Below are 17879 nucleotides of genomic sequence, written 5' to 3' on the forward strand. Positions count from 1 at the left end.
CCCATTAATTACTTGTTTACTCATTACATTAACACATTTTCCTCCAGTGAGGGTGATACTATTACTCTGCAATGAGTTACTTATGAGTAATACTTTCTTCAGTGAAACAGTGACATTATTTACACAAGCTGAGAACTTACCTGTACCTGTCTGCTGCCTAGCTCCACCCCCCCATGCAAACTGGCTGACTAGAACTCAGCTTGTAGCAGCCCCACCCCTTAATACAGGCAGGAGATAGAAGCACTAAGTACAGGAGACACAAGGGAGCAAAGGAATAACTGAGATACAGCTGACAGAGCAACCCGGTTAGGACGGGGCAGGACAACAAGTGCAGGACACTCAGACACAGCAGCATCTGTAACAGCCTCTGAAGTCCCCAATGTGGGGAATGAAGCCTGGATCCCTGGGTATTGTGCTCCTGCTATTCATCTTCCTGCAGGTCAGTACTAACAGCAGCTGGTAATTAGCAGCAGTCCCCATAGTTCTCCTATTGATCTGCTCATGTGACCTCCATAACTTGTAGCCAGTTCTCTGCCCCTGTAAATTCCAATATCACTAAATATCTGCGTTGTTGCCCCGTGGTCTTGGGTTACTTTTGATGTCCCTGATTTAGAGCTGGCTTTGTATATTTGCATCTCCGCTCTGAGAACTTTAGCTTACTTCCCCTTGAGTATTAGTTTATATTCCTGTATTACCCTGGTAAGCTGATGCTCTCAATATTTTCCCCACATGAGTTATTAATAGGGTTGCCAGGTGTCCAGTATTCAACCGGACAGTCCAGTATTTTAGCAGGCTGTCCAGTAAAATATATACAACAATACCGGACACCTAAATGTCCAGTATTTTTTAAAGACCCCTGCCAGCTCAATAGATATTATTTTTTTCCTTCATACCATGGAAAAGAGAGTATTCATTTTAAATGGGTAGAAAGGTCAAAGCTGAAATGTGCATGAATGTGTTGCAGTTTTAAACAGCATTTTTACAATATGCTTTCTTTAGGTAAAATGCTTCTAGAAAAACGTATTACTGTTTCAGTGGCATACGCACATATGCTACATGTGACTAGAGGATAAGGATTCATACACCATGTCTGCTCAGATTGCTGGAATTGTGTGTATTGTGTCTGTGGACACTTCATTTGTATCATATAAGCCACTGCTGACTCTAAAAAGGTGTGGTGTCTGCACTGGCACACTCAGCATATGTGCATATGCCACTGGAACAGTAAAATACATATTATGTTAAGCATTTTTGCTTCTATTTAAAATATACACTGTTTCTGTGTCTTCTAATACTCCACCTCTGAGTTATTTAAGGCATATTATCATTTTTATTTTTACTATGGAAATAGTATTTTAACATGTATTGCATTTTTTTATTTATTTGAAAAAAAAAAAAACTCTTTATGATTGTTAAAGCATATCCCTATCAGCCAATATACTTATAGGACTTGACATAAGCCAGTGGGCAATTGATACTTCCATTTCAGCTGTATAAAAAATAGGGTTCCATTTAGTTTTAATATCAGTACAAAGCTTTAATTTGAATTTTTTTTTCATGGGAGAAAAAAATAGAATTGCTTTAAATATGGATGATATAAATAGTTGTTAGTTCATAGTGTCTTTTTAATCCATTCTCTTTTCATAACCACCCCTGGGAGTCAACACTAATGCATTGTGTCAGATGTTTGTGCACTTTGTGTCCCAGAATATGGCAGGTGACAAAAAAAGTCTAGATACTAAACTGCCCCATTCTATTAACTGTTGTATCTGCCTGCATAATAAAGTAAAGTAAAGCTAATTTGTTTGTTTTTTTGTCATATTGGTGACTTTAAATTGCACTGTAAATATCAGATCATTATGACTATTTTCCTATTTTAGACCAAAGAAGGGCTGACAGAATGGACTCAATGCAGGTTTGGGTTCACAGAAGAGAGATACATTTTTCTGGTGCCAAAGAATGTGGAGCAGGGACAAGTCCTGGGCAAAGGTAACATTACTGCTGATCTCAAGCTTTGTGATATTACTGTGCTTTCAGACCATAGAAGATTTTGCAATACCGTCTACTGGAAATCATTATAGACCATTACAGCTCATAGAATTCCTTAATACATTTAAGCACAGAAAAGCTCATACCTGAAAAGAACACTGGACTACTGCCCAATCTAAAAGCAAGCAGTAGTAAAATATTTCTTTCTACAAATGATAAATATACTAATTGCATTTGTTCTGGTAATGAGGTTATACCAGTGTAGGAAATCTCACTTTGAGGTTTTGTAGAAATTTCTGACCTCTTCCCTTGTGACCATTAGTAAGAAAAGTGCCTAAATATCGTACAAGAATTAATTAGCAGTTAGTCATGTGTTGATAAATACAATATATATATATATATATATATATATATATATATATATATATATATATATATATATATATATATATATATATATATATATATATATATATATATATATATATCTCAATCAGTACAAACAAGGAGTGGGGAACTAGATATTGCTTTTGTTTTCTGAGCATTGTGACTAATGCTAAACTGAGACTTGTTATCACAGGCCTGTTGCGGTCTGGGGTGTGTTTTAGGTTTCGCTGGAATATTTGTGAAAACCAGTTGGGCAACATTATGCTCACCTGGTCTAGGATACTTGGTGAAGTTGTGCGTCTGTTGTCACTTATCTATATCACTATTAAGTGATGTACTATTACATAGTATGTTGTTTGATTTATATGGGAAAAAGAAAGATGTTTAAAGGGATAGTGTAAAATTAGATGTTCCTAATGACTTGTTATAGTAGCGGTATAAAATGTATGGGAAATTGATCCTTTTATTTTTTTTTACAAAATTTCTGTTTTTGCTGACTGAAGCCTCCAATCCATTGTTTGCAAGAATATCCAAATATACATTGGCAGAGCATGTAGAAATAGCAGACCTCCTAACTGTATCTATATCTCTCTTTAAGCCGCCTCTCCAATTATACACAATGACCAATACTTAGGTAATACAATTTTCCTTATCATTTGTTCTATCTCTTCCACACCCCATAGGGAACTTGATTGCTGTTTGTTACCTCCTTTTTTTTTCTTCTTTTCTATAGAGAATACTAAAGTATTTATCAGCATATGTGTTAGTTTTAACAAGCAAAAACAGATATTTTAAATGTCAAACTAAAGGTAAAGGCACAATACGTAAAACTGATAATTGGGAACACATTAAAGCGGACAATATTTTACAGTACAGTGTCTTGTATGCTATTTCATTTTTATGTTGACAGTATTACATTGCAATATAGATGTACAGTTACAGTGAGAGAAAAAGCAAACATTTTTTTTTTTTAATAATAGTAATAATAATATAGTCGCAGTTGTTACTCAGGTCAGCCCCACTTGGGTATGAGGTTTTGGAACAAGAGGTCCTTTTTTTACTGCAGGTAGACAGGTTTGCAAGTTGCACCTGCAAACGCCACTTGTGGGGTGAAATTTAAAGGGACACTGAACCCAAATTTTTTCTTTTGTGATTCAGATAGAGCATGCAATTTTAAGCAACTTTCTAATTTACTCCTATTATCAATTTTTCTTTGTTCTCTTGCTATCATTATTTGAAAAAAAAGGCATCTAAGCTTTTGTTTTGGTTTCAGTACTCTGGACAGCACTTTTTTATTGGTGGATGAATTTATCCACCAATCAGCAAGGACAACCCAGGTTGTTCACCAAAAATGGGCCGGCATCTAAACTTACATTCTTGCATTTCAAATAAAGATACCAAGAGAATGAAGAAAATTTGATAATAGGAATAAATTAGAAAGTTGCTTAAAATTTCATGCTTTATCTGAATCACAAAAGAAAATTTTTGGGTACAGTGTCGCTTTAACATTGCACAATGCTGCCCCCTGGTCTGGTGAAACCCCCTGGTCTGGTGAAACCAAGGTCTGGAGAACCCCCCGAACAAGCGAGTGTCGAGCTGATTGGTGTCGCCACTTCTCTAAGATGGTGGAGAGGAAAAAGAAGCAGTTTCTGCTCATGGGAACCTGATCCACATAGCGGGAAAAAAAGCCTTAAAGGGACATGAAACCCAAAAAATGTCTTTCATGATTCAGATAGAGAATACAATTATAAACAACTTTCTAATTTACTTCTATTATCTAATCTGTTTAATTCTCCTGGTATCATTTGTTGAAGGAGCAGCAATGCACAAATGGTTTCTAACTGAACACATGGGTGAGCCAATCGCAATCAATATATATATATTTATGCAGCCACCAATCAACAGCTAGAACCTAGATTCTCTGCTGCCCCTGAGCTTGCCTAGATTAACCTTTCAGCAAAGGATAACATGAGAAGGAAGCAAATTAAATAATAGAAGTAAATTGGAAAGTTGTTTAAAATTGTATTCTCTATCTGAACCATGAAATAAAGATTTTGGGTTTCATGTCCCTTTTAATACATCTAGCTCAAAGTCTGACCATATTTCTTGCTGAACTATAAGAATTAATTTTATATAATAGCTTTATACTTAGTTAAACTACCTTAGAATATTTGTCCTTATAAATTCTATTGGAAAGTTATTCCAGGAATCAACCAGCTTAAAGGGACAGTTTACTTAAAATTTGTCTTACCTTTTAAATTATTAGCAATGATCAATTTTACCAGCTGGAGTGTATTAAGCTCCTTTACCCTTATTTTGAAATAGCTGATTTAGCTGGTGGTATCCCCACCTATACTGAAAGTTTTTATACTGGAGTTTAGGCTGTTTATAAACCTAAGTAAACACAAACAGCATACTTAATTACACTCTCAGTGGGGTGCAGGATAGTTAAGTAATAAAATGTTAATTTTCCAATGTTCTCTCTAAGTATTGCGCTTTGGTTTACACACATATATAAGATAAGGAAGCAATTCTATATACACAAAGTGATAACATAATGAGATCTGATATTACATGCACGCTCAATCCATTTCAATAGGTTATAGTTTAAAAACGCCAAATCAACTAATTCATATACACAAATAAACCTAAAAAAATAATTTTCTCATACATTTTATACTCTGCAGCTGGTGTAACAAGTCATTCAAAATACTTTAAACAGTTTTGCAGTATACTGTCCCTTTAAACACACAAATCATGTTTGTTGAAATGATGTTACATTTGATGTGTTTTGCTTTACTTTCTATTAGAAGTAGATAAGAGCATGCAATAGCATTATTTACATGCTAATGCATTGTATAGTCAATAAGGTTTCTCTTTACTTCCCATAAAACTCATTATCCTTAGAAGTAAAATTCACATTTTCTATTTAAAAGGGTTTGCTTTAAAGGAAAGCTTTTCATTTTTTCTACTAAAAGAAAACTGTAATAAAACAAATTGTGATGAGAGCAGGATGTGATGTCACTAGCATGTGGGCGGGGCTTAGGTCCGGTGTCTGTGTCGCAGTTAGTTTAGTACAATCAACCTGTCTGGATGTGTATTACTATGCTCTGTAATAAAATAGAGTTGTACCATCATTGCTGTGTCCTGCATATGTCCTGCATCTCATGACATGGTGTCAGAAGTTCTGGACTACGCTTCTGTTTCTGATGATGACGATGTCAAAGTTTACCCCACCTGAGCCTTTTGACTTTTCTCAGCCTGCAGCTTGGCCCACATGGCGTCAGCGGTTTCAGCGCTTCAGGATTGCATCCAAACTGAACAAGGAGAGTGGTGAAGTACAAGTTAATTCTCTTTTATATTCTATGGGGAAAGATGTAGAGCCAGTGTTCAATGCTTTTACTTTCCAAGAAGGGGAAGAATTTAACTTTGATATAGTTATGGATAAACTCAGTGCCCACTTTGTGCCCAAAAGAAATGTGATTCATGAGAGAGCTTGTTTTCACAAACGTAATCAGCGTGTGGGAGAATCTGTGGAGTCATTTGTGCGCAGCCTGTATGAATTAGCTGAATTCTGTGAGTTTGGTGTTGCTAAAGAAGAGCAAATCAGAGACAGAATAGTTATTGGAATTGCAGATGCTGAAGTCTCCCTGAAGCTGCAGTTAGAGCCTGATTTAACGTTAGACGGGGCTATTAGGATGACCCGCCAGAGTGAACTGGTGAAAAAGCAAAGTGCTGATCTGAGGTCTGAGAGTATTGTGGATGAAGTGCAACAGTCTAGGAAAATTACTAGTGAAAGGCACAGTGTGAGCGGTAGATCTAAAGTACTGGAAAGGCCTAGAAGTGGATGGGCGCAACATGGCCGATGCACACGGTGCTACCGGGCTCATGATCAGAGTGCTATATGCCCGGCCAGAGATAAAAGATGCAGAAAATGTAACAGAATAGGCCATTTTGAAGTGGTGTGTAAAACTGAATACATTAAGGAGATGCAGGTGGACAGTGACCAGGAGGGTCAGGAAGTGTCTTTTGTGGGGTCTGTTGTGGAACGGACAAGCTCAGAGGAAGATTGGAAAGTTACTTTTACTGTAATGGGAGCCAAAGTTGATTTTAAGATTGACACAGGAGCAGATATCACTGTAATGTCTTTTGCTGAATTTATGAAACTGCCTCGACAGCCCCAGCTGGCGAAGGTTACTACAAATGTTCATAGTCCTGGTGGCCGCATTGATTGTGTGGGGAAATTTCTTGCCAGCTGTGAGTACAAACAAAGGAAGTTCACCATGTGGGTGCATGTGATCCGAGGTCAGTGTGTTAACAGTTTATTGAGCAGAAAAGCAGCCTGTGACTTGGGCCTCGTTGCCAGAGTGAATGAGATCTCTGAAGATATGTTTGGCGAGTTGGGCCTACTGAGCTGCAAACCTGTCCGTATAGCACTTAAAAGTGACGCAGTCCCGTACAGTATTTCTACTCCTCGTAGAATTCCGTTCCCGCTCATGCCTCAAGTGGAGAAAGAGCTCATGCGCATGAAGTCTATGGGGGTTATTGAAGAGGTTGTCGAAGCAACTGATTGATGTGCCCCCATTGTTCCAGTTGCAAAGAAAAATGGGAAGGTGCGCATCTGTGTGGACCTGAAAAGGTTGAATGAGGCAGTGAAGAGAGAGAGATTTGTGCTGCCGACGTTGGAAGATATAGCCCCGAAGTTGGCTGGGGCGAAGTTCTTTTCCACATTAGACGCTTCTAGCGGCTTTTGGCAGATCCCCCTGGATCCAAAGTGCCGCAAACTGACTACCTTTATCACTCCGGTAGGTCGGTTCTGCTTCTGCAGACTTCCCTTTGGGATATCCTCCGCTCCTGAGATCTTTCAGAGGGAAATGAGTTCTCTCCTGAGTGGCCACGTGGGCACAGCAGTCGTCATGGATGACATTCTAGTGTATGGGTCTACGGTGGAAGAGCATGATCAGCGTTTGAGTTGTGTGCTGCAGGCTATCAAAGAGTCTGGGCTGAAGCTGAATAAAGAAAAATGTCATTTTAGGAAAACTGAATTATGCTACTTTGGGCATATCATCAACGGGGATGGCATCAAGCCGGACCCCGAGAAAATTCAGGCTATCGAACAGATGAAAAGCCCTTCTGATGTACATGAGCTGAGACAGATATTGGGCCTTGTAAATTACGTGGGCAAGTTTCTTCCAGATTTATCTACAGTTTTGCACCCTATCACAGAGTTGCTTAACCCCTTAACGACTGAGGACGTGCAGGGTACGTCCTCAGAAAAAAGGCAGTTAATGCCTGAGAACGTACCCTGCACGTCCTCAGTGTGGAAAGCAGCTGGAAGCGATCCTGCTCGCTTCCAGCTGCTTTCCGGTTATTGCAGTGATGCCTCGATATCGAGGCATCCTGCAATAACATTTTTAAGCCATCCGGTGCAGAGAGAGCCACTCTGTGGCCCTCTCTGCACCGGAGATCGGTTGCTCCCTGTGTTGGTGGGTGGGAGCCGGACCGGGAGGCGGGTGGCGGCCATCGATGGCCCTGTGGAAGTGAAGGGGGGCGGGATCGTGGGCGGGGGTGGCTGGGGGCGCGCACGGGCGCGCGCGCGTGCACGGGAGGGTGGGGGCGGGCGCGTGCACGGGGAGGGAGCGGGTGGGAAAAGCTACACTGCCCAATATTATATCAATAAAAAGATAAAAAAATCGAAAATGAAAATAATCAGCAAGGTGGTGGGGGTTTGTCTGTGGGGGGTGGGGGGGGGGAAGCTACACTACAGAAAAAAAAAAACAAAGGAAAAAAAAAACACTTTTTATTGTAAACTGGGTACTGGCAGACAGCTGCCAGTACCCAAGATGGCCCCCAATAAGGCAGAGGGGAGGGTTAGAGAGCGGTTTTGGGGGGGATCAGGGAGGTTGGGGGCTAAGGGGGGGATCCTACACAGTAGCATATGTAAATATGCTAAAAAAAAAATTCATTTTTTTTTTTAAAACCCTTTTATTTTAGTACTGGCAGACTTTCTGCCAGTACTTAAGATGGCGGGGACAATTGTGGGGGAGGGAAGGGAGCTGTTTGGGAGGGATCAGGGGGTGGGATGTGTCAGATGGGAGGCTGATCTCTACACTAAAGCTAAAATTAACCCTGCAAGCTCACTACAAACTCCCTAATTAACCCTTTCACTGCTAGCCATAATACACGTGTGAGGCGCAACAGGATTTAGTGGCCTTCTAATTACCAGAAAGCAACGCCAAAGTCATATATGTCTGCTATTTCTGAACAAAGGGGATCCCAGACAAGCATTTACAACCATTTGTGCCATAATTGCACAAGCTGTTTGTAAATGATTTCAGTGAGAAACCTAAAATTGTGAAAAATTTTACGTTTTTTTTAATTTGATCGCATTTGGCGGTGAAATGGTGGCATGAAATATACCAAAATGTGCCTAGATCAATACTTGGGGTTGTCTACTACACTACACTAAAGCTAAAATTAACCCTACAAGCTCCCTAAAAGCTCCCTAATTAACCCCTTAACTGCTGGGCATGATACACTTGTGGTGCGCAGTGGCATTTAGCGGCCTTCTAATTACCAAAAAGCAACGCCAAAGCCATATATGTGTGCTATTTCTGAACAAAGGGGATCCCAGAGAAGAATTTACAACCATTTATGCCATAATTGCACAAGTTGTTTGTAAATAATTTCAGTGAGAAACCTAAAGTTTGTGAAAAAATTTGTGAAAAAGTGAACAATTTTTTGTATTTGATCGCATTTGGCGGTGAAATGGTGGCATGAAATATACCAAAATTGGCCTAGATCAATACTTTGGGATGTCTACTAAAAAAAAATATATAAATGTCAAGGGATATTCAGGTATTCCTGAAAGATATCAGTGTTCTAATGTAACTAGCGCTAATTTTGGAAAAAAATGGTTTGGAAATAGCAAAGTGCTACTTGTATTTATGGCCCTATAACTTGCAAAAAAAGCAAAGAACATGTAAACATTGGGTATTTCTAAACTCAGGACAAAATTTAGAAACTATTTAGCATGGGTGTTTTTTGGTGGTTTTAGATATGTAACAGATTTTGGGGGTCAAAGTTAGAAAAAGTGTGTTTTTTTCCATTTTTCCTCATATTTTATCATTTTTTTTATAGTAAATTATAAGATATGATGAAAATAATGGTATCTTTAGAAAGTCCATTTAATGGCGAGAAAAACGGTATATAATATGTGTGGGTACAGTAAATGAGTAAGAAGAAAATTACAGCTAAACACAAACACCGCAAAAATGTAAAAATAGCCTTGGTCCCAAACGGACAGAAAATGGAAAAGTGCTCTGGTCACTAAGGGGTTAAGAAAGATGTTGCCTGGGTCTGGGGACCCTCACAAGAAAAAGCGTTCCTGCATGCTAAGTCCCTGCTGGGGTCTGCCCCAGTGCTGGGGTTCTACGACCCTTCAAAAAAGACTGTGGTTAGTGCTGATGCAAGCAGTTATGGGTTGGGGGCTGCACTCCTGCAGCTGAATGACAATAAACTACAGCCCATCGCCTACTGTTCCCGCACACTGACGGCTGCGGAGTCAAAATACGCTCAAATTGAGAAAGAGTGCCTGGCTGCAGTTTGGGCCTGTGAGCGCTTTCAGCGTTATCTAGTGGGTTTGGAGAAATTTAGCCTGGAAACTGACCACAAACCGCTAGTCCCTCTTATCAATTCTTATGACATCGACAAAACACCCTTGAGATGCCAGAGACTTTTAATGAGACTGCTCAGGTTCAATGTTCAGGCAGTGCATGTGCCGGGGAAGCAGCTGGTTGTGGCGGATACACTGTCCAGGCTCCCGCTGGCTGCTGCTGAAGAATCCTCCACAGAGTCGGATGTAAAAGTGTATGTTGATTCAGTTCTGGCCTCTAAGTCCATTTCTTCAAGGAAACTGGAAGAGATAAAGAAAGAGACATATTTGGACACAGATCTGCAAGAAGTTATAAGGTACATAAGAGATGGCTGGCCCGAGAGCCGGGCAGCCTGGATGTCTTTAAATGCTTACCAGCCAGAGAGGTCGCAGCTCACGGAGCTGGAGGGGTTGGTGCTGTTCCAAGACCGTATTGTAATTCCTGTCAGCATGAGGAAGGAGATGTTAAATAGGATTCACGATGGCCACTTAGGCATTACAAAGTGCAGAGAAAGAGCAGCTACAGCTGTGTGGTGGCCTGGGATCAGCTCCGACATTGCAAATCACGTGTCTAAATGTGCCTTTTGCCGGGAACGCCGGCCTACTCAGAGAAGGGAGCCCTTAATGTCTACTCCGCTGCCTGCGGGGCCGTGGCAGAAAATAGCTGTTGATTTGTGCGAACTGCACGGGAAAAAGTTTCTTGTTGTTATCGACTACTATTCCAGGTATTTGGAAATAGCACCCCTGAATGATATCACAAGTCAGGCCGTTATCATTCGCCTGAAGAGCTTGTTCGCCCGCTGGGGCATTCCAATGGAGCTGGTGAGTGATAATGGCATGCAGTTCGCTTCTACAGAGTTCAGTGCTTTCAGCAGGGAATATGATTTTGTACATTCCACGTCAAGTCCACATTATCCGCAGGCCAACGGAATGGCTGAAAGGGCAGTTCAAACAACAAAATTCATTCTAAAGCAATCTGAACCGTACCTAGCCCTCTTGTCATACAGGGCGACGCCCATTCAAGCCACCGGGTTTAGCCCGGCACAGCTGATGCTAGGACGCCAGATTCGCACCACTTTACCCTCAGTGGGTGTCTTCAAGCCGCCTGGCCCTGTTCCTCGGGACGAAGTCCTTAGGAGGGATGAAGAGGCCAAAAAGGGTTATCGTTTCTTCTACGACAGGAGACATTCTGTCAGGCCTTTACAGGAACTGAAAGCGGGCCAAAGTGTCAGAATTAAACTGGATGATGAGAAGAAATGGAAGACGCCTGCTACGGTAGTGGGCCGCTCTCCAGAACCAAGGTCTTACACAGTCCTTACAGAGGGAGGGACGGTTACACGCCGTAACCGAAGACATCTTCAGCCTGTACCTGAGAGTCTGGAACCGGATACCTCAGTACCACCGCCGGTGGGATCCCCTGTTCTAAGAGAGGTGCCTTCCCCTCAGCAAGATCATAGCGGGGATATATCTTTGCCTCCAGCAGACTCTTGTTCACCATCTTCTGTATCAGAGGACAGTTCATGCAAAGTTACATCAAGCGGAAGAGTGGTGAGGCTTCCGGCCCGATACAGGGACTGACTTTTTAGCTAGAACAGTGACCGGAAGTATGGGCAGAATAATCCCATGGTCACTGTGGACTAGGGTAGTCTACCCCGATGTCCAAGTCAGGATGTAATTTATTTGTTCATGTTTTCTAATCTATCTGTTTTTATAATGTTCTAAAACAAAATGTTGTTGTATACCCTGTTGGTGTACCTTGTTATTTAATATATGCGAATGTATGCTTTGCCTTTGAAAAAGGGGAAGATGTGATGAGAGCAGGATGTGATGTCACTAGCATGTGGGCGGGGCTTAGGTCCGGTGTCTGTGTCGCAGTTAGTTTAGTACAATCAACCTGTCTGGATGTGTATTACTATGCTCTGTAATAAAATAGAGTTGTACCATCATTGCTGTGTCCTGCATATGTCCTGCATCTCATGACACAAATCTTATTGAGTGTCTTGTAGATTTTATAGAAGTTTGAGTTTTATGTTCACTTATTATTATTATTATTATTATTATTTTTCAAATGTGCTCTATAAGGGTGGGCATTTAATTGGCCTTCTTCACAGCTTACATATTGTTGAATACAGTTAAGTGACACGTGTCAAAAATATTTTATTTGGACTTTGGTTTTATTGTTTAGTTGTTGTTGTTCTCACAACTTGATTTACCAGTTAACAATATAGGTACCTGCTTAGGGTTGACTCTTTTTAAGGGGCATGTTCAGGGCTCATTAAATTATACAACTTTGTTACATGTGCTATGTAGTGTTGGCTACCACTGGGTAGCAAGCTGCTAGTGCCATACTGCCTGCATTTTTTTAACTGGCTACTGTGAGTTGCTCACATGCTTTCAAAAGTATTTTACCACCTTTTGATCGTATAGTGTTAACTTCCAGTATGAACAGTTAAAAAGGCTCTTACTAAAGATATTAGTGTGTTGGCAATAGTGAGTGCTTCAGCCAGTGATAGCATCACAGATAAGATTTCAGTTGAAAAGCCAAAAAGCATCTAACTCACATGTGCCTGTGTAAATCCTGCCTTGTTTATATACAGTCCTATATGAATCTAGATTCCTTTCAAGGCAAATACATGAATAGGCCCCCAAAAATTACATTAAGGGCTCGATTTATTAAGCCCTTTTCTCCAAGCGAACTTGCATTCAGAATTTATCAAGCAGCGGTCATCAGACCGCTGCTTTCCTGCCCTGTTCTCTCTGTGGAGAATTTCAATCTCCCTGGTCCTGCCTGCGCGTGATGGGCTGTGCGCGGGGTTGCATGCAAGAGCACAGGAGCGCTTGTGTGCAATGGTAAATGCGGGCAGCGGATTGCTGCCCACCAGAGAAGAAGCGAATATGTCCATCCGTGTTTGATAAATGTAGTAAAGAACTGTAATTGTTTAGTGGGTGGGGCAGCCCAAATGACCCAAGGCCTAAGGTTGTATACGTTAACAATGAGGGAAATTCTTTAGTAAATGTTTAACTTACTGCTTACATTTAATGAATAACAATCCTTTAAGTGAGCAGGGGCCTATAATCATTTTGTTTTAGTCTGCTATCTTGGTGTCTTTATTTTAAATGTATTTTTATATTGTATAGTAAAGCTAATTATTTTGGTGTCACAAATAAAATAAAAATAATGTACAAGTCATTTAAACATATGGGTAGAAAATCTATTATAGTGGAAGATTATTTTCCAACGCAGAAATGCAGAATTTATCATTAAAGTGATAATAAACAGTTCGATATTGTAATATAAAATGTTTAATTAGGTGTAGTTTAAAGTCCCTGCAATGCATTTTCTTTAATTATTTTACCCCTTTTCCTGTAGTTTTAACCTCTGAAACTTGTTGGTTTTCTAAATTCCACTGCATTTCTATAAAGTAATGGGTGTCAATAATGCATCTACATATTATTCTAAGGCTAATCTTTGCCTTGAATACATCATTATGTCTAGCATGTATTTACTGTTTAAACTCAGTATAAAATGTTTAAAAGAATGTTAGAGGGCTACTTTGCAAAATTTTGAATATGTTTGGGGGTGCTTCACTTATGATTATGGTGCATAGCAGTAGCGCTCCCAGCATGCAATAGAGCTGACGCCGCTTTAAAGAGCTTTGTAGTCAATACTTTAAAGTGAAAATCTCCACTAGCAAATTCTCTGTTCTGTCTAAAAGACAATATTTCAAAATGTATCATAGTGCTTTGTTTATTTATTTTTAAATGGATGTTCCTGTGTTGCGTAAACCAACTTTTTTTTTCTCTGTGATTTGACCCTTTCGGCCAGTGATTAATAGATCGATAAACTGCTAATAATTAACCTTTCTTCATGCAACCATATTTATAATACTGCTCTTTTGTATGCATGATAGAAACATTTTAAACACTCTTCTTTATAACACGTAATCATATAGCCAAAATTAAACTTTCATGATTCAGATAGGGCATGTAATTGTAAACACCTTTCCAATTTAGTTTTATCATCAAATTTGCTTTGTTCTCTTGGTATTCTTTGTTGAAGGCTAAACCTAGGTAGGCTTACATGCTAATTTCTAAGCCCTCTAAGGCCACCTATTATCTTAGTGCATTTTGACAGTTTTTCATAGTTAGACAGTGATAATTCATTTGTTTCATATAGATAACATTATGCTCACTCCTGTTAAGTTATTTGTGAGTCACCACTAATTGGCTAAAATGTAAGTCTGTCAAAAGATCTAAGATAAGGGGCAGCCTGTAGATATAAGGTAATCACAGAGGTAAAAATGTATTAATATAACAGTGTTGGTTATGCAAAACTGGGGAATAGTTAATAAAGGGATTATCTATCTTTTTAAACAATAACAATTCTGGAGTAGACTGTCCCTTTAAACAGTTCCTAGGTGCATGCACACCACTTAAATAAAGACATGGCAGCCTATGTGCCTAAGTGCATTTCAAAGGGACAGTCTACACACAAAAAAATTGTTTAAAAAGATAGATATTGCCTTTACTACCCATTCCCCAGCTTTGCACAACCAACATTTGTTAGATTAATATACTTTAATATACTTTATAACATTTACATCTCTAAATGTCTGCATGTTTCAAAGGCTCTATAGACAGCATCTTCATCACATGCTTTTGTATTTGCTTTTCACAACAGGAGACTGATAGTTTATGTGGGCCATATAGATAACATTGTGTTCACGCCCGAGGAGTTATTTAAAGGGACAGTAAACATCATAATTGTTATGCTTTAAAAATAAACACCAGCTTTAGTAATATTAAATTAACATTTGTCTTATTTCATAAAGTTTTTGATTAAACATATAATTGACCCTTATGATTTTTTTTTCTAATAATGCAGCCCACCCACCGCTTCTCCCTACTATTTTATGATTATTACCTTATGCCTTTTTGTGCTTATTAGTGGGGTGCCGATTGCGCCATTGATGTCTATATTGAGCGTGTTCCATTATGCTCAGCTGTTTTCCCTAAGTCTACGCATGCGCACCTTTTTGCTTTTTCCTTCAGCTGTCACTGAAGTAAATATCGGAATGCCGCATCTGCAAACCTGCTAACTACTTATTGATTGCTTGTCTGCGCATGCGTACTTTCTTTGCTCTTTCCCTCAGCTGTGAATCTGGCAGTGTTTGGCATCCGCTCTGAAGGCTTTCTAATAAGTTTCAAGAGCGCGCTTGGCAACCTGGTCAAGGGGTGTGTCAAGGGTGTGAAAAAAAAATGCCATAGAGGGCGGAGTTACAAATATGCAACCAGAAAAATATTTTAATACATATCGTCTATATCACACTAGTCATTGACAGTCTACACCATATAAAAATTATTTTAAATAATAAAACTATAAATTTATAATTTTCAATATCTTGTGTTTACTGACCCTTTTAAGAGTTGGTACAACACAATACTAAATGCAAGTCAATAGATTTTAAATAGTCACAGTCATGTGATCAGGGGGCTGTCAGAAGATGCTTAGATCGAGGTAATCACAGAGGTAAAAAGTATATTAATATAACTGTTGGTTATGCAAAACTGGGTAATAAATTATCTGTCTTTTTAAACAATAAAAATTCTATTGTAGACTGTCCCTTTTTAATTTTGATTCTAGGTCTGCATAAACAATAAAATAAAGTATGATGTTGCTATTGTTGTGGCTATTATGTATGTTACATCTTTGGAGGGATTAACTACATAGTTTGCAAATGATGCTAGTGCTGTTGCATCTCCTTGATTTACATAACCACAATTAACTTGCTAAAGTACCTAAATCTACCATCCTAAAGGTTCCCAGATGTTCCAGATTTTTGGGGGCATTCCACAGGCTTCTCCTGTAAATTCCCTTTTTAAAGTACACGCCCAAACTTGAATACATTCCTAGGTGGAAAAAGGTTTCAAAGCATATATGTAATTGGGCCGGCTAGGGAGCCAAGGAATTTCTTCAGCTTCTTCAGAAAATTCTTCAGCTACAGATTCTATGTTTTAAGACCAACTCTATAATAGGAATCAGGGATTTACAAACAAGTTCAACCTTGTTATTGAGCGGCGTAAACTCCAGACATAAATATTGTTGCTTTGGAAGTCCATAGGTTTGATATTTATTGGGGGGGAAGCTTAGGAATGGTTGGTCAAGTGTGTTACCCCTTGACTGCCAATGCCTAACGCATCCTTTTACGAGGTTTGCATATGTCTGAGTAATTCCTAATTAACAAATATATATTTTCACAATTGTTTTCTGTAAAACCTATTGCTTTGGTTATTTCCATATTTCTGTATTTTTTTTTAGAATTTAGCTCCAATGATATATGAGCTTTGCTCTCTGGAAACTGAGCTTGGTATACATTACTTAATAAAGAGCCCAGTGTGTGTATATATGTATAATATATATATATATATATATATATATATATATATATATATATATATATAAAATCTCCCCATTTTGTTGGTGATATATTTGTATATCCTACAATTTTTTTGAATTTGTATCAGCATTTGTTCTACTGAACTCTCTAAAGTTCAAATATGGTCTCAGCCATCACTCACGATTCATAGGTTGGTCTTTTCTTTCTGTCTTTCTCCTTCTGTCATATACTACTGCCTATGTTTTTCCGTATTTTTTTTCCCTCATAACAGTGTATTGGTTTAAACTTGGTATTTGTTTGATGGCGTTATGTGAAGAAGTCCTATAGGGGAAAAATAGGAAATAATAATTATAAGTAGTGTTCCATGGTGATAATTATGTAGGTCGAGTTTTTCTTTGCTCCTATGAGGTTTGCAGAGAGTAAATATATTTGTCCCATATAAGCTGAATTGACAGATATTCGTCTAATTTTTTTTTTATTTTTTTTTACCCCTTGAGTAATAGCATTGTTCTAATTATTCTATGGACGTAGTGACCCTGTCTCTCCAGAATTGTGTTGTTGGTAAGGCAGGATTTTTCCGTGGTTAACAATTTGAGTCTTAGTGCACATTTCAAAGGGGGGAAGTAGTTAAACAGAAATACCCATGGTTCGTGGGGTAACTACTACCTATGTTTTTTTAGTTAATTCCCTAATGTACCAGGGGTTCAGGTCTTTTGTCTGAAGCCCTTTTAAATGTGTCAAGAAATTTGCAACCATTTAATGCCATTCATGCAAGAGGAGGACTGGAAATGTATTAGTGCGTAAATTGTCTGGCAGGAGGCTGCAAACATGGTGTACATTTAATTTTTTAAAAATGCACATCTATTATTCAAATACTTTCCAGCACTGCAGTGTCCCTAGGGAATTTAGAAGTGATATATTCACATTAGTCCATCACTCAAATGTCCCTTTTTAACCATACGTAGTGTGGCCTGGAAAAGTGACTCCAAATATTTTGTCATACTATATAAAGGTGTGAATTGATGGCTCTGTGTGTCTTTTGTTTGCTTCTCTTTAGTATCTACACTGATCTGATTTATTGGGGATTTGCTGTGAGGAACCCTCAGCTGTATTCCTCCTCAGTCAACCCTAATAATATACCTCATTTTGCTACTAGAAACATGGACTGGTCCCTCCTTTATATAGCACTTTTTTTTTTTATAGCAGACAATTATATAGTGTTTGGGTTATGGAATTGCTGACTATATGGAGCCCTGTCTGGAGCTGTGGCTAAAGGTAGTAAATGGAGTGTACAAAACAAATGGAAATTGTAGAGCATCCTCATTGTGTTTGTGGATATGCCTGAGGCACAGGGTGGAGGACAGACCTGCCCAGATCCAAAGGGTGATGGGAAGATGCCTCAAGTTGAGATGCCCACTTCAAAAACAATTTGTTTACCCAATAAGCCGCTC

General features: G+C 39.1%; 1 protein-coding gene across 1 annotated transcript in view; it reads left to right on the forward strand.

Moving 5' to 3' along the window:
• Positions 1-220: 220 nt before the first annotated feature.
• Positions 221-17879, forward strand: part of LOC128646018 (cadherin-1) — a 135193-nt gene continuing 117534 nt past the window's right edge. Inside the window, exons 1-2 of the mRNA XM_053699410.1 lie at positions 221-439; positions 1881-1989. Coding sequence (XP_053555385.1) covers positions 380-439; positions 1881-1989 — 169 coding nt within the window. The 5' untranslated portion in view covers positions 221-379. The remainder of the gene's footprint in view (positions 440-1880; positions 1990-17879) is intronic.

This window comes from Bombina bombina, chromosome 1, assembly GCF_027579735.1.
Source record: "Bombina bombina isolate aBomBom1 chromosome 1, aBomBom1.pri, whole genome shotgun sequence".
In the NCBI taxonomy this organism is placed as follows: domain Eukaryota; kingdom Metazoa; phylum Chordata; class Amphibia; order Anura; family Bombinatoridae; genus Bombina; species Bombina bombina.